Raw genomic sequence first — 22190 nt, 5'->3', positions numbered from 1 at the left:
TAGACCACCGCTAGCGTTATCTTTTCTTTCCTTGGTAGGGGCAAGAAAGAGGCTAGCCATCGCCAACTACACAAAGCCTACCAGGGCTTTGGGAGCCCTCGTAGGCGTTGCCGGCAGGTTTGCTTTTTTTTATTTGTCTCGACCACTTCTGACGTCGCTACCTGACGAGCTAGATATAAGGCGTCGCCATCCGTTTATTTACTCGTTAGGTTCATCTGCTGTTCTTTTATAATCGCTGCGTGTTAGGAAGTGCATGAGACAAAGGAAAGGTTCGTTTGCGGAGCAAGGAGGACGTTCGCGGCAGTGGCTGCATGCTGTTAGTTCTTGTGGCTTGTAGCTCCAGTTTTACAAACGCGTTGACGTTTTCCGATAAAGTGCGTGTTTTCGGGGTTCGCGTGCGACATAGCCAATGCATTACCACTGGCCTACCATTGCACTAGCATTGCACTACCATTGCACTACCATTGCATTACCAGTCCATTTGAGGATCAAGGTTTCGACGCCGAAGCGTTAATATTGTGCAAATGCGCCAGCGCAACTCCAGTACTCCGTTGCCGAGGAAGTGCACATTGTGTTGGCTTATGTGAGCGCGCAAAAGGACGCGGAGCTGGCATCGATGCTGTGTGCTGCCCAACATCCTGGCTGTCGTGTGCCAGCTCGCCCCACATTCGTATCGATATTTAATCGGTTTAGGACCACTGGATCAGTCCATGCACAGAAAAGGAAGCGACCAGCCAGTGCAACCGATGATTTTGACAGCGATGTACTGGCATACGTTGCTGTCAGGCCGGAAGCAAGCGCCAGGGAAATTGCCAGCGCATATGGAGCGAGCCCAGCTTCAGTTTGGAGGTAACTTTCAAGACACAGCTACCACCCATATCATGTGTGTCTTCACCAAGAGCTGAGACCAAGCTACTTTCAAAAACGACTCGATTTTTCCAACTGGTGCCTTATTCAATGCGACGAAGATCCGGAATTTCTAAACAGAGTGCTTCGGACCGACGAGGCCCAATTTTGTAGGGATTCGAATGTCAATTTGCACAACGCACACTACTGGTGCGATCAGAATCCCCACTGGCTTCGTGAGCATAAGGACCAGGAGGTGGTCCGTGAACGTATGGTGCGGCATTTATAACGGCCGTATTGTTCGTCCTTACTTCATTGACGGAAAACTTACTGGAAAGAAGTACACAGAGTGCGTTTTAAAGGGCGTCGTCTCCGAGTTTGCCTCAGAGTTACCACTGGCTGCGCTGAAAGAAAAAGTTGCAGTGGCTTAGCTCGCCTATGCCAGGATATACGTAGCGTTAGCAAAGGTTCAGCTGATTATTCTTAGCTTTCCTGGTTGTCTCCTACGTTCAACCGCTAATTGCCAGGCAACTACTTCGGGATCCGATGAGTCAAGCTTCTCCGTTCTTCTGCGCTGTTGAGCAGCATTTGCGCTCTCCTTCTCCATGGCTACACCACACTGGCAAACGCCAGTCAGAAGCGCAGCGGCTCCAGCGCAGTGTCAGACGGCGACTGCACAGCGAGCGCGCGCCGGCGCCAGTGCGTCTACCACGGCTACGACGTCACTCCTCCGGAATGCGCAGACCGGCGGCGGTGAGTCGCGCGCGGCGGCGGCGGAGTGCGCGAGAGGTGCCGGCTCCGGTGGCTCCGGTGCGCAAGCCTTGTGACATCACTGATCCTTGCGCATGCGCAGCACGGCTCTTGATGTGCCGCGCGAAACGGGCTTGGCTAGGCCAGTGTAGCTAACGCTACAAAATGGGGTTCCAGCACGATGGAGCCCCGCCAGATTTTTCTTCACCGGCTCGTAAATTCATTGACGAGTCCTTTCCCAACAAGTGGATTGGACGTGGTGGAAGCCCACCCTGGCCGCCTAGGTCACTCGATTTGTCACCCTTGAACTGCTTTCTCTGGGGACATGTTAAAAATGGGGTTTTCAACAAGGAACCAGCCAACATCGAAGATATGAAGCAACGTGTGAGAATCTCCCTCGACAACATTTCCAGACAGATGCTTTTATCTACCGTGAACTCCATGAAAGAGCGCCTTCGTCTGTGCATCACAATGGACGGAAAACAATTTGAGCACATCATGTAAATATTCTGTGTTGTCGTCCAAAATGATATTACTCTCGTGGAGTGTCCGAATAGGCCTACAACCAAATGAAAGATTGAAATAAACTATATTTGTTCATTAATATTGGCTACATTACTCAAAACTGCTAAACATAGTATGAAGTCAAGATTTCCTAATCCTAGGCCAGCACTTACAACAAATGGGAGGGTAGCTGGTACTAAACAACGTCGCGCTACCATGCCAAGAAGTTTCCAGCTACGGATCCCTCGTTTATTTTAGCTGTCAAGCCCATACCACGTAAAAATAACTCCTGTCACAATATCAGCACCGCTGAAAAAAACTCTGCACTGTCACAAAAGCGAGGCTTTATTCTTTCAACGAAGCTAGCGTAATGTGAATGGAAATTAAAGGACTGCTTCCGGAGGAAACTGCACTGGCAGAGCACCAGGCCAGAGCCCAACAGCATCTTAAAATCGACAAGTGCGTAGTTGGCGATGGCTAGACTCTTTCTTGCGCCTACCAACGAAAGAAAAGATAACGCCAGCCGGGGTCTAAGGTGAGCGTTGAGGCTCCCTAGCCTGGGGAATCACCAGAGACATGTCGAATGGGGCGCCGCAATCAATGCAACACGTCATCAGCGGACGTTGCGTTTGCACTAGATTTTCGGCGCGCCATGTTCGCCGCGTTTCGGTTTCATGCGGGAAAAAATACTTGATTTTCACGGGCTGCAGGGCTTTACAGAGTGACTTTTCGTTCGCTTTAAAAACTGCTACGGCATCGTCGTCTCCGTGGCCACAAATTCGCCATTGGCAATAACCGCCAAACGTCTCTAATTAAAAAGTTCGTTAGACAATTTTAGTTAATTAACTATGTAATTCGCACGTTGCTCATAATTTCTGACGTCCGCCGAACCTGAAAGCGTGCTCCTTAAGAGAATTCCTATGTTTCTCGAAAAACCCACCTTTAGGATTTTTTGAATGTGTTCGCTGAAACACCCTGCATATATATATATATATATATCGTGAGACGTTGATCGATGCGATGCCTTTATTTCCGAGCAGCCGCCCGAGACAGAGACGAAGCACTGAATGAGAGAAAATATGATGATGAGCCGTATGTACAAATGACGACGATATGTCCAAATAGCGCTTACAATACATATACCGTATTTGTCCGGGTATACTCAACTGGAGTCTTGTGGATTAAAATAAAAAACGTTTTTCTTAGCTAGCACGTACCCTCTGTATGGTCCGAAGAGGCAAAGTTCAACACAAAGTACGTGTTATATCTTGTCTGGATGTAGTAAAGAATAGGTGGGCAAAAGGTTGATTGTATATATATACGGCTACAGCTCAGCACAAGGTCGCGAAATCAAATCCCGGCCACGGCAGCTGCAATTCGATGGGGGCGTAATGCGAAAACACCGTCGTACTTAGATTTAGGTGCGCGTTAAAGAACCCTAAATGGTTGAAATAATTCCCGAGTCCCCCACTTCGGCGTGCCTCATAATTATGTGGTTGTTTTGTCACGTAAAACCTATAATTATTTTTAAGCGCGACGCCTTTCTTGGCGAACATTTGCCACTTTGACAGTATCTATCTATCTATGAAGAAGGCCTACGTCTTGTTGCTATCATGGTCATTTTGTTAACTTGGTATGTACCAAAATTGGCATGGCATGACAACAGTGTATCGCGAACATAAATGAAAGGTCCTGGCAAAATGACAATGACCCAGTGAAACAACTGAAATGGGTTCGCACGGGGAAGTAAGTGAAGGAAACACTAAAAATTGTAGTGGAAGTCATATTCATGACCCAGACTAACGAAAAATGAGAATGTCTCAGCGCAAAAAGATTGACTCTCAAAAAGCAACGAAATGAGTTAGGATGTGTCACTAAGTGAAGAAAAAGGCTAAAGGTTGATGATCGAAGTCATAGTCATGATCATGACAAAGGCCCGGATTCTGAAACGCTCCTTTCCTTACTAAGGACGTCTTACACGCTGTAAGGCGACCTGGCGTCAATTCTGGAACGTCCCTTACTAAGGGGCACTAAGTTAGGGCCTCCTTGGTGCTTCCTCACGCTTAGGAAGCCGGCATGCTACCTTCATGCTTCCTAACCGCGCTCCTCTACCTGAACGTATGCTTCTCCACAGGACTTTGCACGCGGTACGCTCGGCTTGGATAGGTGCCGTGCGCAGCCAACGCCGCGGCAGCCAGCCGCCGTGTATTGACGTCCACTTTGGCTCCGCAGACTGCGCATTGTGCCATTTCTTTTGTGATTCCGTTTTTCTGTGAAAAGTGAGCGGCGAGAATGACGGCCTTGCGATATTTATCCGAAGACGATAGCTTCGAAAGATATGCAAGGTTTCTTCGGCGTGCAAGTGAACTTCTTTACGGGACTGTGTACAAGCATCCGCCGTTGACTCCAGTCTGGCATGTGATTGACAGGCATTATGCACTGGAACACTACAACGAAGTGGAGTTTCGAGCCCGGTATCGTTTTTCCAAGCGAGCTGTTGCAACCATAATGACAGAGCTGCAACTGCTTTGTAACACTGACAACAGAGGAGCGCCGCTACCTGCTCTGTTGAAGGTCCTCATCGCACTGCGTTTTTACGGAACGGGTGCCGTGCAAACTGCTGTAGGGGACCTTGTGTGTGTATCCCAACCCTCTATATGCCGATGCATTTGAGATAAGACACAGCTGATATGCCTACGTCTGTATCCCAAGTACGTTCGGCTGCCAAACGTCAGTGAAGCGAGGTGAGTCATGACTAGGTTCTATGCCATTGGAGGATTCCCCGGGGTTACTGGGTGCATAGATTGTGCTTATATACCCATTAAAATCCCCGGTGTAGACGACGCAGAAGAGACGGAGGAAGAACGAGCCGCACGCCTCGAGAAGCGTCGTAAGTACGAAGTGGCCAGGCGAGTGGATTGAGATGAGGATAGCACCCGAAACGTGTTCAAGTCACTGGACGACAACCCCTTATCCTCCCGCCTCACCGACCATCGGGCCGTCTTTGTGGCAATTGAGAAACAACAAGATGAAGACTGTCACAATAAATACGTTACCATTTAATAATGTCTAGTCTTTAATATAACCAGTGGCGTAGCCAGGGGGGGGGGGGGGTTCAAACCCCCTTCCGAAATTTTTTCCGCCCCCCCCCCCCCCCCCCCCCCCCCCCCCCCCACTTACCCGCCCTTTGGTATCGTCGCTTCGCGCTGACATAATTCATGAAACCGGTGCTACTATCACAATTTCATTCCTGGGCGCTTCCGTTTGGTTGGTAATTTACAGCGAATCATGTCTGCATATGGAAAAAACTGTCAGGGTGTTTGTCAAGGCTTTGACTCTATGTGAAGTTTTGGGCGAGAATGTGGCGGCCGCATTCTGAAGCAACAAATGCGGCAGCCGCATTTTAGATGACGGCGAAAACGCTTGAGGCCCGTTTACTTAGATTTAGGTGCACGTTAACGACCCCAGGTGGTCGAAATCTCCGGTATACATTTCCGCCTCTTCCCTTCAGGTGCCGATTAGGCCGCGCTCGCGCAGGATCTTAGGCTACGTTCACACTTGGTCTCGAAGCTGTAGGAAGCGGCAAAATCTTGCAAAAATCCGCCCGCCTAGGTGGCAAAACAGGCAGAAAAACAGGCTGCGATCCAAATCAGTCTCGGGCCGATTTTTTCGCCATGGCGAAGCGGAAACGCGGCGGAAAGTCGTTCTGCTTGACTGCAAGTTACACTAGCATGTAAACAACCGGTCGTAAAATTGAACATGGCACCAGAAGTGTAGGCTGTAATGCTGATCGACGCGATCAAGAACCAGCCCTTGCTCTACGACAAGAGTGGCACTAAAACGTACTGTCAGCAATACTCGCGATAGTATTCAACGTCGCGCGACCGGAGGTGCGGCAACGAAGCCTTGGCGTGACCCAACTTCTCGCGCTTTTGCAAAGCCAGGCGAACCCACCACCGCCGGCCGTTTCCGAGGTGTCCGCGTCTTCCGTTTATTCATTGTCCATTTCTAGAAAACAAGTAGGTAGAAGTATAAAAGCCATTTCTTCTTCCACTTCTACGGCAGGCAATAGTTAGGCAGATTCCTCGTTGGCGCTCCATAATTCTCCTCGCACGTGTACGGTATGTTGCAGAAGTCGCGGGGTGCTTTTCTCGTCGCGACGATAGATTGGGAGCGTAGGTCTCACGTAGGACACGCAGGCTTTGGCGAGCCCCAACACAAGGGCCAACCCGGGTTTTAGCTGTGGTGTTCCCGTTGCCCCTTTGGTGTCCTGGAGGCGCCGACAATACGAAATGATGAAATGTTATTACTTGTAAATAAAAGCTCTTAAAGAAATATTCTCACGCCTAGGCACCGACCTGTGACTCAGCGCTACCGCGCCCGTGTGCGGAGAATTACGGAACACCAACGAGGAATTTACCGAAGGTCGCAGATGACACGCGAAGTTGAGTAAAATGATCATTTTTGATGACGGTACGTGGGTCAAAGAATGAACATACCGCTCGACATAATGCGACAATGAGCGCCACCACGCCGACAAACGTACGCAGACGAGATGGATCTGGACGAAAACGGCAGCGGCGGCCGCGGCGGTAGCAAAACAAATGTGAACAACTTGGACAGGCGCGGAAAAAATTTTCCGGCCGCTTTGGCCTTTCCGCCCGCTTGCCGCTTCCCAAGTGTGAACGTAGGCTTAGTCTGCGCGAGAAACGTCTCTTGTTTGCGATTGCGCCCCTACGGAAGGCTGGTAATTACTGTTGTGTTGTTGAATCACAAACCAGCAATTACGGAAGGCTGGTAGTTGCTGTTTCAGTTGTGGAATCCCAAACCAGCAATGTACACACGTAGGGGTTGATGACAGCAGTGAAATTCCACCGACTCGCAATAGAATGCACGAAACAGACAGCCGAAAAGCATGAATTACTGCTGTGCGCAGTACAGCGTAAGTAAACTCTTGTTGTAGGCGCTGACAGTTCTCGTCGGAGTTCACGCGTCCTGAGAAATTGATTATGTGCACTATGTACTGAACAATACCGGAGTTCATTCCTGCATCACTAGTACACCAATCAGTCGAGATTCTGTGAGGGACAAAGCCGCTTCCTGTTTGCACCGGCGTAAGTGAAGCAGAAATGAGTTGCACGCACTACTTAAAATGCGTACACATGCCATATCTATGCTGTGCGGTGAAATATTCTGTACAATTCTGAATCTGTTGACGTAAAGGCAAATCACGGCTGCACGCTCGCACACAGCGGAAGACGCAGCGGCCCATGCACTTGCCGCAGGAAATGCAACCCTCTCGTATGAGGGAGCAGGGCGACGAAAGCTTCGAAAATAAAAAAAGTCTGACATGTTTTTAAGTTTTCTAGCGCAAAGACGCAGCGAACAAGCTATTGCTATGGGAGTAGCTATAGCCTGGTCACACGTGCATTTTCACGCGTATAGCCGTCCTTGACTTGTGAAACGCACTTCGCCCCGACGAGGACGACGCCATCTACGCTTAACGGAAATTAACAATTAATGATGTCTTCTCCGATCGCACGGGTCGTCTCAATGATGCGTTTTTGAAGACTGGTCCATTCAATGGCGCGATGAGAGACCGTTGCTCCAAACGCCCACTGTACCTGTCGTACTTACTGTATTTACAGAGCTTACTTTACTTTTTACTTAATTTCTTCACAAGCACACGCACACGCGAGGGGGGGTCCCATTTCTTTGATATACATGTATAGAGTGTGCTTAAACTACCGACATTTATTATCGATCACGTGACCTAGAGGAAAGCAGAAGCTTCCCCCCCCCCGGTCGGGCCGGTGAAACCCCCCCCCCCCCGAAAAAAATTTCTGGCTACGCTCCTGAATATAACCATAATTGCTCAGTGGCTATGGTGTTGGGCTGCTAAACACGAGATCGCGGGATCGAATACCGGCCACGGCGGCCGCATTTCGATGGGGGGCGAAATGCTAAAACACCCGTGTACTTAGATTTAGGTGCACGTTAAAGAACCCCAGGCGGTCCAAATTTCCGGAGTCCCCCACTACGGCGTGCCTCATAATCAGGTCTTGGTTTTGGCACGTAAAACCCCACAATTTAATTTTTAATATAATCATAACTTAACGAGAGGTAACAACCAAACCTAAACATTCAGACGCACGAAGCTAAATGAAAAAGACGTAACTGTAGAGAGAACCAAGCTAAACAATAAGATTAACCGTACCTCTAGCTACGGACACCCAGGCATAACTGAGTTAAGCCACAGCCAATTTTTCTTCCTCCGTGAAATAAGTTTTGCCCGGCATGGCAAATGCACACACACACACACACACGGACGAAAGAAAACGCAGGCCAAAAAGAAAAAAGAAAGCGACGCTTGACCAACCGAACTGTCAGATGCTGCCAAAGTTGCTAGGCTGAGCTTGCTTTCCTGCCATGTGCATCATTTTTGAGCTATTTTTACGTCATTGACGAAAGAAATGGTATTTATGCCCTTATATAGAAGTAGAAATGCAATTGTAACAGCGCCGGAACTTTACTTTGGCAATTCATTAGAAATATTTTGCACATTTTCGTAAGTAATCTCAAAACCAGAAGCCTGTAAAGTTCCACTTCCTTTGGTGAGGCGTAAAGTCCCTAGATTTTAAGCAAAAAAATATCTAGGGACTTTAGTGAGGCGCTCCTTCCGCAGGGAAGGTAAAAGGAAGCTTTTAGAATTCGCGATGGCCTTCTGAGGGCGCCTAACGTTTAGGTAGCATGAAGGACTCCTTGCGTAAGGTAGGGAAACGGTCTAAGGTTAGGAGCATTTCTGAATCCGGGCCTAAGTCTTTCGCCATAAGGTCTCTTAGGCGTAGCTAAAGGGACTCCTGATGAAATGACATGAATGTCATGACATGCTGTCACGTAGGTCATGAAACAGCCACCTACATCTTTGTGCTCTCACTGTCGTTTCGTTAACTTGTAGACTCCCCGCACACTGCTTCGCATAGCATCGATTCCCACAGGGCGTGGGATCTGCCGGCTTTTCTTTTAACAGCTACAGCATATTCGCGCCACCAAGGCTCTTCATATATGTGTTTACAAAAAGAAGAGCGGAAAAAAAGGCAAGAAAGAAGAGAGGAAAACAATGTGAGAGAAAGAGGAGTGCTTTTCACCGTGCAGTTGCGGAATCGTGTCCCCTTCATCATAGGAAGGGTTGGGGTCGCTCACGCTTGTCGAACAATGGGGACCGAGATTAGGTCCAATACAACAATGCTGGAGCCACTGAGCGAAAGACAGGAGAACCATTCGGATCGATGGCAGGGGCCGAATAAACTTTTTTAAGCGAAGCTTGATAGGCTCACAAGTGTCGGCGGCGGCGGTGGGGGTGGTGGTGGTTGTGGTGTCAGACTGAAAAGTGGGCCAATCCTGGCCGTAGTGCAGAAAGGGTCCGATCTCAATGGTACATACCACTGTCGTGTGGGCCGATCCTGATGATGGTGTAGAAGGGGTCTAAGTTCAATGGTACATACCAGGAACAAGAAAGAGAGACGCAAGAAAGAAAAGAAGGAAGACAGTATGAAATACAGGAAAAAAGAAATCACGTGTGGCGCCCACACGCATTGGAAATGCTACACGCGTGATCACGTGACACGCGGATCAAGTGACACGCGCGCGACCAATCAGGTTCGTTTGGTGTGTTGCGAGGCCCTAGGGACATGGGAAAAAAGCGGGTTGGCGAGTCCTTCTCCGCGCTTCCTTCGCCTCAGATCAGTTTTGACGAACAGATGGGAAGGCCACGCGTGGTGTGCTCTGCAAATGAGCAAGCTGCGTTTGATGAACGCTGGCTTGAACTCGCTCGGGAAAGGGCTCGTCCTCGACGTGCCGACTCTAGCGTGAGGGCTTCCCTAGCCGAGGTTCGCCGTCAGCGAAGAGCCGACGATCGCGAGGCGAGGGCTTCCGAAGCCGAAGCCCGCCCTCAGCGACGACCAGAGAATCCCGAGGCTAGGGCTTCCGAAGCCGAGGCTTCGGAAGCCCTACACACACGACAAGCTTCGCTTACCCCCATTTTCTGCACAGGGAAGGGTTGGTGACGTTTTGATTCTTCCTCTATTGTCTTCTACCCTGGAAGCTGGCAGCATGGGGCATGACACACGCGCGCCCGAGCGCGCCATATCTAAAAGACGGCCGTGGAGGATGAGGATGGCTGCTAGAGTCCCCCCGCCCCCCTTCAGGAGAAGAGCGGTGGTGCAGCGTTGCCCAACAAACAGCCTTTGATGCCGGGAGATCGGGTAGATCCGTCGTTTCATTGGTTGTAAAGTCGTTAAACGTGAATACATATGACGAGGTTACTAGGTAGGCTGGTTTGACCCCGTCTATCGCCACGACGACGCAGTAGGAATCAACTACGTATTCAGGTGTATTTCAATCGTTAACTAGGGCATATTTGACACTGCTGATATTAATTTTCCCAAGCCAGACACACATCAGCGGCGTCCATTTTTTGAAGCTTGCACTTAGGTAATGTGATTATAAAGCGGCGCAATAAAAAAAGTCACAGGCCTGCGCGGCACACGCAGCACAGTCATAACGTAAGCCGGTGGAGCGGCTCAAGAGTAGCTCCAATTTGGGCACCATGCACAACGCTGCAGTCGGTTCACCTCGTTTTGACGAGAACGATCTGAACTGTCCGCCCGGCGTCGACGGCGAGCAGCGGCTTGTAATGCTCTCTGCACATCAGTCTGCTGTGCCCGATAAAAGCTTAGAACTGCAACTTACATGTCGGGCGCACCGCCTTTGCAGGTACCTTAACTAGATGGCACCACCATACTAGCGGAGGCTCGGCAGGTCGGGAGCGCGTTGATTGCGCGCCTCGTATGAATCGCATATCGTCGTCTGCGCCTGCGGAAGCTGCGTTTGCAGCCATCTTAACTAGACGGCGCCACCATACTTGCGGAGGCTCGAGTCGTCTCCCCCTGCGTGCTTGCCTTATATATGGGTATTTTCCGCGCCCCGATAGCAAGCGCGTGCGTGGCTCCGTGCTAGAATATCCGGCTCCCATTCAGCGGGCGCGGGTTCGATCCCGGCGGGAATAGGGTACTTTTTTCGCGTTTCCGGCGATAGAGGTTACGCGGTCGCCGGCATTGGAATGAACCCATAACAGATTTCGCTGTCAAAGCATTGACAATGTGTGAGATGCTAGCGATGCTTTTTACAGCGAAGCTGTATACCTCTCGTTCGTCGGAAAATTTCGTGGCGTAAACAGAAAACTTCATACCATTGTGTGAGCCGCCGCACAGCTGTATTTGTTATATGCTGCAGATCTATTTTGAAGGTTACTGGCCTATTCTATAAGTGTTAACAAGACATCACCTTACACAAGGCCATCTACAAGGAGTGGGGAAGGAGAAATAAGACATCCTCTGTCACAGGCATCATAATTATCATTGTACAGCATTTGACTGGCAATGACAACAGAAAGATCGAACTGTTAGCAGTGCAAACTTCCACCGCCAACCGATATCTTTTGTGAATTATGAAGCTACATTGCATTCAGCACAAGGCCGATTGCATGACTTATTATGGCTAATACTATGGTTGGCAAATGAACATAATAAATTCTGGTCCCCACGCTGGTTCTTTACCCTGTATGACTGTAATGTGCCACTGGCACTGGTTAAAAGTAATATGGCAGCTAGGTCAGCAATGACCGATTCTCACATTACTATAGAAGCACATTATGTGAACGACAAATTGCAGCAATAAAAAACCGAAAACCACAACAGAAAAAAAGAGTAATAACATGCAGCTGGCTGTGAAGCAGTCATAAATTGAGCAGCTTTAGCTGCTCAATTTAGCTGCTCTTTAGCTGCTCAACATTTTAAAACAGTACTGCAATGCAGTGATTTGGGCTTGCTGGTATGACATCGTGAGGCTTATAGCGCCTGAAAAGACAAGGACAAAAGACGACGTGACACGGATGGTGCTGACTGAGCCAATGAACTTTTGGAGGTTACATTATATCTTTTTAGTAAGATCATCAGCAACAGTTCCCATGACCTGGCATGTAGGTGGTGCACACAGTGCCAGTAATGCCTCCTTGCCAAACATGATGCTTAATACGTGTTCTTATTTATTCCGACCTGAATGTAAATAGAAAGTATGCATTATTGTGCATTCAGGAGTGCCGAAGATTGCAACAAGTATGCTTACTGCCATATGTAAAAACCACTCGCTAAATGCTGAAAAAAATATCACTTTTGCTACCTCAAGCACATGGCAAACCTGCAAAAGCACCAGATTTTTTTTAATTATGGGGTGTTACGTGCCAGAAAAGCACCTGATAAATGCAATGAACGAAGGCAACAACTAATGTTCTAACCATCAGAAGTTGTTGTTCGTCAGCTGGGAAGACATCAGGAAATGTGTGCTGCACTGCACCAGCGAAAAGCCCCAGTCGTGGGACAGCACACTGGTGCCTATACCAGGGGCTATGGTTGACGACATCCACGTCTTAAAATCATGCGACCTGTCCGGCTGCTGCTATATCAGTGGAAAGTGTGCTGGAGCAAGACCTGCCTTTGTCTTCACCAGAGGAGCCTGCACGCCCAGTAAGACAGCGGCAAAAGGAAAGTCACCCAATGCCTCCAGCTCCGCACCAAGTGACTGGATTGCGGCTACTTCACTAGCTTCATCTTGGTAGTCCAAGCTTGCATCTGAAAGGCGAGCAGCCACTGGCAACTGCACACCGCCTTCTCGTGGGGCTCGCCAGTCCACGCCCAGAACACTTGCAGGCTTCATGCCTTTCTCTCTTGGGCATCTCCACTGCTGAGTCAGCTCTGTGCACGCAAGTTCTGGTGGTGGCTCTGCAAATCCTTACTGCTTCAGCAGGGCTAGCAGGCGTACTGTTGCAAGGATGTGGCTGCAGGCTCCACTCTTTCCTGCAGGGCATTCACAGAATGTGGTACGAGGCACACCGGTGGAACTGTGAACTGACAGCTGCACGTTGTAGGGCCGGTCACTTTTATTTTGACTCCGGCAACACGTGCAATGCACATGGACGATACCAAGTCTGAAAAGAAAGGCCAAAACAGTGCTATGGTACACATGAAGTTCAAAACTTATTCTATAACAGTGGAATGTGCTTTGATGGGAGAGTGCCCAAGAACCGAGACATCTCAATGCATACTAGATAAAACTCTTGCATAAAGACCTTATGACGAGTGTTTGTTTCATGATGAAAGCTGCAATTAAACATTGGCTCTGGCAATCGAAAAACGCAGTGCTGGTAACAAATACTTGTTTCTATATCAGTGATGCTAACACTCGAAAAACCACGCGATAAAACTAAAAAATAAATCCTGGGGTTTTACGTGCCGAACCCATATAATTATGAGGCACGCCATAGTGGAGTGCTCCGGATTAATTTAGACCACCTGGGGTTCTTTAACGTGCCTTACAACGCAAGTACACAAGCGTTTTTGCATTTCAGCTCCGTCAAAACGTGGTCGTTCGACAGAATCGGTGCGCTTGTTTCGCACGTAGTTTCTGGGGTGACTCGGCGTCCGCCCCTTCAACATGCAGAAACCAATCGCATCTTAACGCAACGTTACTAGTGCGCAGGTTGCTTCCGCCCACAAACACTCCTTGACACGAACAAAGTGAAGCTCCCACTGTATTCGGTTGCGAGGAAACTTCGACATCAAATTGAGCGAGATATGGTTTCGGGTGTGCGCGAGAGCGCCAGTGCAAGGCTGGCATCAGACGCCATTCGCAATGTATGCCAGTTGTAATACGACAACAATAAAAATGCTTACCCTGAGTCACACGTGTTCGTAGGAAGCGATGACGGCGAAGAGTAGGCCTCGATGGGAGAGCTGTACGCCTTCTTGTGCTGACGGGCAGAGAGGCCATTTTGGTCGCACAACCATTCCAATGTGCCCTCCGATATATGCGGAACGACCCTTCAAATTCGTCGTCTGACCTGGGCTGCTCAGACTCAGAATGCATCGCGGCTGGTAAGTACCTAGAGTACTTGCCATCATATAAAATTTTCGCTCACATACAAACACCTCAATGAGCGAACACATAGAAACACAGGTTGGCAGCTGAACACTCGACGGAACCAAGATGGCGACCAGACTTCCGGTGCCCAGTGTTGGCTGATGACCAAGCAGTTTTGTATATCGTCTATTGATGTCTCAAAATTAGCTCGCCAGAAGGGCGCCATGTCTAGGCTATACACAATTTCATTGGACGGCGCGATGAACTTTGTGCACAAACACTGAATACAACAATTACAAACTACTTACTTTTGCAGCTTATCTCAATCTAACCACTACTTGTACCACCGAAACAGTGGAATTAATCAATTTATAAAACATCTTTCCTACGAAAAAGAATACACACAAAAGTAAGCGCAAAGACGGAGATACACTGCATGGATTTTAATTTCACCATAGGGATATATATATACCTTACAAAATTGGGAGGCTACGATTGAACACATAAAATTGTAATTGGTTAGAGCAGGTTTGTCACACACAAAAGCTCGAAACAGTTCTTACCTTTGCTACTTCCAGCCAAAATTTATAACCCGTGTGTGCTGATACGCTTAACCTAAATCTTTGTGTTACCTACAGCTAGCGCACTGAGAAGCACTGTATTTATAAGTATCAACTTTATACCATCGCACGTGCTTCTGACGCTTGATACACTCCATCATTTCAAATACTCAACAAGTCCGATCGTCATACCTAGATTCCATAAACACATATGCTATGCAGCAATCACTTGGCTGTCTGTTATAAATTTCAGCATGAAATATTTATTCAACAATTTTTTATGCTTTATTCGGTGCATCACAGTCGCCTATTTTTAAACATCGCTCCATACATATAGCACAGCTTTCCTCAAGTTTGTGATGCTGACATCGTACAAACTTATTGCAGTCGGCGTAGCTTTTTCACAGTAGTGCCTACTCCCTAAATTTTCCCCCCAAAAGCTGAACGATTCTGACGGGCTAAAATATCCTTGTTCCAGCTGGATAGCCTATAAGTGTCGTCGAGCGTGTTTAACAAGAGCTGTCTCTAACTTCAAAACGTTCAAATAAATGAAATGGAATCGTCATTGTGAAAGCAGTTACTCGACACGCAAGCTGATGTTTTGGTGCTGTTGCCACCGTCGCGCTGAAATTATGTGTAACAATAAATTTCGATAACATGCTATGTTATCGCGTGCCGTATGCTGTAAGTTTACAGTAAAAACTCCCTTGCTAAAATATGCTCACGTCATAAAGCAGTCCCCAGGGGTCGGGGGGGGGGGGGGGAGGGAGGGCACCCCATCTTGAAAGCGATCTGCGACGGGGACAGTCCGCCGTGCTCTGTGGTTTCGCCACTTAGTTGGCAGAGAAGCGAGGTGCTGTACGAAGGTCAATTCGCTCGCTGCTGCTGCCGCGCTACATCACTCCAGCGTTATGAGAGCGAGTTTCCGCCGTACGATGTATACAAAAAGTGAAAAAAAAGAACAATGAGAGCCATATCACTGTTCCTTGCGGCAAAATGCCGACAGATGCCATAGTCGTAGGTTATAAAGCTACGAACCTGGCCAGCGGTGATCTACTCTTGCAACTACGCGATAGGAAGCAACGCGAAAAGATGCCTAATCCAGTCTTCTTTGGGGAGGTTCCACTGACTATTACCCCACACCACCCGTGGTTGTCATTTAAGGCGATGAACTGCTGGAACTCACCAAGACTGAACTGGATGACTGGAGTGACTAGAACGTTATCAATGTGAAGCGAATCAAGTTGAGGCGAGATTGCAAAGAAATCCGAACAAAGAGCCTTATTCTTATCTTCGGGTCAAGTGTGTGTCCTGAAAGTATCGAAGCAGGCTGTATAAAGATCTGTGTGAGGCCATACGTGTGCAAGTCCTTGAGATGCCTTAAATGCCAAAGATTCCACCATAGTTCCCAGAACTGCCGAGGCCGAGTGACCTGCGCTAAATGCAGCGCACAGGAGCACCCTTCTGAGACTTGCGAGAATGCTCTACAATGTGTGAACCATGATGGGGAGCAACCGCATCCTCGCGGCCATGTGCTACTGGAAAAAGAAAAGAAATTGTTGCACCGGACGTGAAGGAGAACATATCGAATAAGGAAGCTATCATGGTTGTGTCCTACCTGCACAAGTGGCTCAACTTTGCGCAAGTGCCGTGTAAGGTACGTCCACACAAGCGACAAAAACGCGCGCGACACGCCGCACGCGGCAAGCGCCCGCGCGGCAGACTCACGCGGGCAAGTCCATACTCGCGTTTTGTGGCACGCGGCAACGGCGCCTGGAGTGCCGCGTTGTCTCGTTCCATTCGATACTTCTCGTGACAACACGCTCTCCGTTCTGCCGATTTCGTGTTCTATTGGAAGTGTGTGTGTTTCTTTTGCGCCACTGCCGGCCACGCTCAGCCATGTCGGATACGGACGACTAGGTACTGGTGACTGTGAACACTATAATACTTATTTGTTCTTTACTTGTGCGACGTCGACGTGCCAGAAAGCGGACGAGAAAGTTTTGGGGGCGCCTATATGGCGGTACAGGGACACTGAGAGCCAGGCTCACACTCTGCTTTCCTGCATGTGCCAGCGGTTGGCACGCAGCTACTTATCCTTAAAATCGACGTTCGATTTGTCATAGAGGCACGCATATCCGCGAACGGTTTCCAAAAACGCCTCCATTGCGAGGCAAATTCTTCGTCGACGTCTCGGTGGCGGTGTGGGAAGGCTTAACAAAAACAGCCCCCTTGACTGGAAATGGCCTCTGAGATTTTACGGTGTGCGTGTCACTGTTCTATCTCTGAGCCCATAGATTATGATTCTTTGCTTATGCGACAGGTGGCACCCACAACAGCGCGGCTTACTTCTTATTGGTGCTCGTTTTGCGGCTGCCGCGAAAAAAATGGGTCTCGCACCCATTCGCGCGTTTGCCGCGCGTTGCTGCCGCTTTTCGTGAATCTTGCCGCGCGCGACAGCACCGCTCGCCACGCGCGGCGTGTCGCGCGCGTTTATGTCGCTAGCGTGGACGTACCTTAAAGAGCAGCGTCACAACGGCTCCCGGCGGCTGTCCGGCGGCAACGCCAACGCCCCCCTCCAGGCCGGTGACACAGTTACAGCTTCTCCGCTATCAAAACAGGCGTATAAATCCCCGCGCCGGTGGTCTCTGAGGCTTCGTCTCTCGAAACGCGGCCTTCCCCACGAACAAACCGCTCGCAAGAGCTGGTCTACAGCACCATGCTAGAGACAATGGACACGACTACGAGCCAGACGGCACAGCGACAGCCTAAGGAGCAGCGAGAATCTCTCGACCACCCCACAAAGAGAAACGTCGGATCACGGGGCCTGTAAAGGGCTCTGAAGGTAACTTTCTTTTCTTAAGCACACAGCACAAAACTCTTTTTAATTTGGCCACTCAAATAGTTCATTGGAACGTCAGAGGTGTTCTTCACAATCTTGATGACATTAAAGAAATCCTCCGCAAATTTTGTCACAGGATGTCGTTTGTTCGAGAAACAACACCATAATCATACACAAATAAACTTTCTTCAGCAATATGCTATTCTTTGTGAAGCCCGCAATCCCGTGGTGTCGCTATCATAGTCCACAGAGGTGTTGCCTGCCCTGACCTAAAATGGTGTACGCCCATAGCGGCAGTTGCTGTCCGAGTAGTGTTGTCTACAAGCAAGTCACAATCAGCTCGTCGTCATTATCAGCTGATCGTCTAAATGTAGAATATGTGCAAATAGGCTTCAAATCATTCAATATTGTCACGTTTAATGAACAGGTGACTTATAACAGAGGCCGTTAAGGTAAGTCCCAGTCGCCAAAGGGGCAGCGCAGCACAAACGACCAAGGCTCGAGAACTAGACGGTCCTTGTCTACTTTTGAGAGCATAAGTTACACAATCGCGTGGCATTGCACCTCCTCCCAGAAGAGCATCGACTCGATGCTAAACAATACATTGGCGGGCAGAAAGTCTTGTCCCAGAACAAATGTAATGGCACGGAAACCATGAATATTATGGGGTGTGATATGGTTTTAACCACACGACGTGTAGAATTTCGGGCTGCGGTTGTCAGCGTCGTGCTGGCTGGGTGCCGTACGGAAGAACTTGATAATTGAGGTCACTCACTCATCGAAGCACTTTGTAAGGGCCGAAGTACCGACTAAGAAGTTTTTCCGAAAGGCCTTTAGGGCTGACGGGGGTCCAAACTAAAACTTGTCGGTGGCGGAGGTTGTAGTATCGCGCGTCAATACACGGTTGTTTTCTGATCACGCGAGCTAGTTGGCGTGATTCCTCGGCACGCTGCACAAAACGCTCGGTGTCTTCATCAAGATTGTCAGAATTGTCAAATGGTAACATGGCTTCCAACATAGTCTGAACTTCACGACCATAAACGGCGATGTTGTACGCAAACGTAACGTACGGTATCACCTCAACCCACGTCTTACGCTGCGCATCTATGTACATCGACAGCATGTCGATCATCGGTCTGTTAAGCCGTTCGGTCAAGCCATTTCCTTGAGGGTGATAGGCAGTTGTCTTTCGGTGCGTGGTGTAACTCATTCGAAAAAGTTCTGCTAGCAGCCTTGCCGTGAACGCCACTCCTCGATCTGTGGTGACACAGGATGGGGCGCCACGGCGTAGTGCGATGTTCTGTACGGAAAACTGTGCAACCTCAGAAGCTGTGACTTTGGAAGAGCCTTTGTTTTCGCACAGCGGGTTAAAAGTCTGTGGCGATAACTATACACTTGCTTCCGGAAGTAAACAACGGAAACGGGCCCAGGAAGCCCATGCCGACTTGATCGAAGGGCCCTCGAGGAGGCTCCCGCAGCTTCCAACTATCCCGCAGGCTTCACATGCAGCGACTTTCGGCGCTGGCATTCACGGCAGGCGTGCACGGATCGTTTAACACAAGTAGCGAGTTTCGGCCAGTAGTACGATTTCCTTACCCTAGCAAAGATTCGAGTGAACCCAAGTGGCGAGACGCAGAGTCCTCGTGGGATGCGAACAGGAATTCGTCACGAAGCTCTGCTAGTACGACCAAAAATAGGTTTTGTTGCTGGCAGCAGATTTCTCCTTGTATAGGATGCCATGTCGTAAACAAAAGGACGACAATCCGCGAGCAATTTGCGGGTGCAGAGATACGTTGCGGCCTTCTAGATGTTCAATTATAGGTCGAAATTCACTCTGCTCGCTGCCGTCTCGATACGTCTGCCACGCTTATGGCGCCGAGAAAAGCGCTGTCGTCTTCCATATGTTGATCTGCAGGTTAAACAGGCGCGCGCGACAACGTGTCGGCATCGTCGTGTGTGCGGCCTGGCTTGTACACGATGGTTATGTCGTATTCCTGCAGGCGCAGGCTCCACCGTGCCAGTCGTTCAGAAGTGTCTCTTAGGTTTGCCAGCCAGCATAAGGAGTGGTGATCCGTCACGACCTTCAATGGGTGGCCATAGAGGTAGGATCCAAACTTGGAAAGTGCCCATACGACGGCAAGACACTCTTTCTCCGTGGTAGAGTAATTCAAATCAGGTTGTGATAGGGTTAGACTGGCGTAAGCAATGACCCTTTCGGACCCTTTCGGTGCGACTGGCGTCGGTATGAATTTCTGTTTCGGTGTCCTCGTTGAAATGCCCGAGAACAGGGGTGCTATGCAAGATGCGCGGAGCTTGGCGAAACTCGGAATTTTCACGAGCTCTGGCGACGCCCCGAGATGAAATAACTAATGGCAACACGACAACGTTTGGCCGTCGACACGCCTACAGGTTAATTGGTTGATCATAGATTCACTCTGGGTGGCTATCATCCCTTGGGCGTTGCCATAAGGGCGGGCGACAAACTTGGGCTAACGTGATCATACGGTCGGTGCATGGTCCTTCCTTCTTTAACTTGTTTGTCATTCCACCGAGTGCATTAGAGGCACAAGCAAGTTATAAAATAAATGCATTTAGTACAATAATATTAGTCGCATTAAGTGGGTTATAAGCATTTTGAAATTTACAAGATGTACACTGAATCTTTATTAGACTAATTTGTACTTTAATACGTTTCGCGTTATACCACGAGGGGACCCTCGCCCTCCTCTTTTTTCCTCTGGATTGGAGTGGCGCGGCTCGCTACGTGCTTGCGCTAGCATTTCCGAGCACAGATTGGTGTGCGCTTGGTTTTCGCACTGGGCTTTCAACAGCTCGCTCATTGCTCCTTTTCTTTCCTCTGGATTGAATGCGTCTGGTGCGGCTTGCTACATGTTCGCGCTCCTATTTCCGAGCACAGATTGATGTGCGCCTGGTTTTTACACTGGGATTTCAACAGATCGCTCGTTGCTCGCGCTAAGGTAAGGCTGCGAGACGAAGTGAGCGTCGGCTAGCACAGAAGTGGTTTGCCACGTGCTTACCGGGTGAGCACTCTGGAATGCCGGAAAACACTCATGCAAAGGTAAAAAAACTACGCTTTATTTTCTTTTACTTTCTGATGCACCTTCATACTGGCTAGCGCCGAGCGATGGCTTCTAACCACCGCAGGAAAGAGTATTTATACTGGGTAGCCCGAGCGATCCGTGGCTTCTAACAAACGCAAGAAATGGTCTTAGCAGCGCATGTGGCCGTTGACTGCCACCACATCCATTCCAGGTGGGACTCCACCATCGGTGCAGTTACCCTGTACCCACCGCTGACAAGGTGGCGCTTCACTTTTTGACAATAACTTTATATTTTTTTTACGTGTGAACGCCCGTGATGGGGTCCAGAAAGTGCACGCCGTGGTTGACTATCTCTCAACGCAGATTGAGGCATAGCCCTGTTAGCATCCAGTAAATGTGGGATACAGTTGTATGCGGCCAATTCGTCACTATGAATAATGGTCCCCGGTTGAACATTGGCTGCAATAATGGCGCTTCGCGTCGCCGCCTTTGGTCGGTCGACCTTGAAAAGTCGCAGCACCCCTCTGGTCGCTAAAGCCATGCCGAAGATGCATTGGCCACCATCTTTAACACCGCCCCAATTTTGGCGGCTTGGCGGAACGTTGTCGCCCCTCATTAGGCGGCCTCGATTGCACTTTTGCTCGCTGCGAAGAAGGCGCTCGTCAATTTGCGCTACCTTCCCGGGGCCACCAAGTGGAGGTCGCGCCAGCAGCTTCTCCTTCGCGACCTAATGGGGGTAGTTCCTCCAGTCGGCGATGGCGTGCTCCGATATAGGAAATAAGTCGCCGGTCATTTCTTTCAACAGCCTTATGTCTACGCTTTTGCTCACGCAGTACGTGAGCCAAATCATTTGGTGCCTGGAGAGGTGATTGTTCGGGCGGCCGAGGTGGTCTGTGTTGGCGAAGTATCTTCCTTCACCCCTCTTCCCGTGCAGTGCAGTGGTACCATATAACTGCGAAAATTGCTTTCCGCACCTGTTGCACTGGAAGGCAGCCCGGCGTCCATTCGGAGTCTTTCTATATAATGTGACCACTTCGTCTTCGCAGGCTGGTTGGTCCAGGTTGAACCCCAGGTGCTCGCAGGTGCGCTATACTCCGATGACACCGCCGGACTTGACCTGGGGCTGGGGCGCGGTGGATCAGAGAAGCCGGAGCCGAAGATAGCCGAAGCAGTTGCACGAACTTTTCCTCCGCATCCTAGTCACACCAGTCTGTGCTCGGAAAGCATAATTTGCCCACCACGCCGTCTCCGCAGACGAGGGCCTTCACCTAACTTGTCACACAGCCAGCGCACTGACATTTTGAAAAGACAAAAATGAAGCTGAAACTCTACGTCAGTCGTGTAGGTGAACGGGTCCAGACGGTCATGTTGACGCTTGCGGCCGCTGGATGCGATGACACAGGCTGCTGCTGCCGCCGCCATGTTCGCGAGTTCAACTCGAGGGGCGTTTCGCGATGTACGAGTTTGACACGAGTTCACCAGTCAATCAAAACCATAGGTCACGCCCCGCGCGAGGCATGTAACTCTAGTGCGCGCGCCTACCACGGTTGGGCCACGTGCCCAGCATATTTTTCGGCAACAGCGACGTCGTGCGGAACTGAGAGGCATCCACAATATTGACTGCCGAACTAAAACACGCACAACGCACTG

The 22190-nt window shown here is 49.5% G+C and overlaps 1 protein-coding gene across 1 annotated transcript in view; it reads right to left on the bottom strand.

Annotated features, from left to right (window-relative positions):
- Positions 1 to 12965: 12965 nt before the first annotated feature.
- Positions 12966 to 22190, bottom strand: part of LOC125939924 (uncharacterized) — a 74562-nt gene continuing 65337 nt past the window's right edge. Inside the window, exon 5 of the mRNA XM_049655457.1 lies at positions 12966 to 13144. Within this exon, the coding sequence (XP_049511414.1) occupies positions 12966 to 13144 (179 nt within the window). The remainder of the gene's footprint in view (positions 13145 to 22190) is intronic.

The sequence above is a fragment of the Dermacentor silvarum genome, chromosome 9 (assembly GCF_013339745.2).
Source record: "Dermacentor silvarum isolate Dsil-2018 chromosome 9, BIME_Dsil_1.4, whole genome shotgun sequence".
Classification (NCBI taxonomy): Eukaryota; Metazoa; Arthropoda; class Arachnida; order Ixodida; family Ixodidae; genus Dermacentor; species Dermacentor silvarum.
Note: the sequence above shows the minus strand (reverse complement) of the source record. Positions and strands in the feature narration are given on the sequence as shown.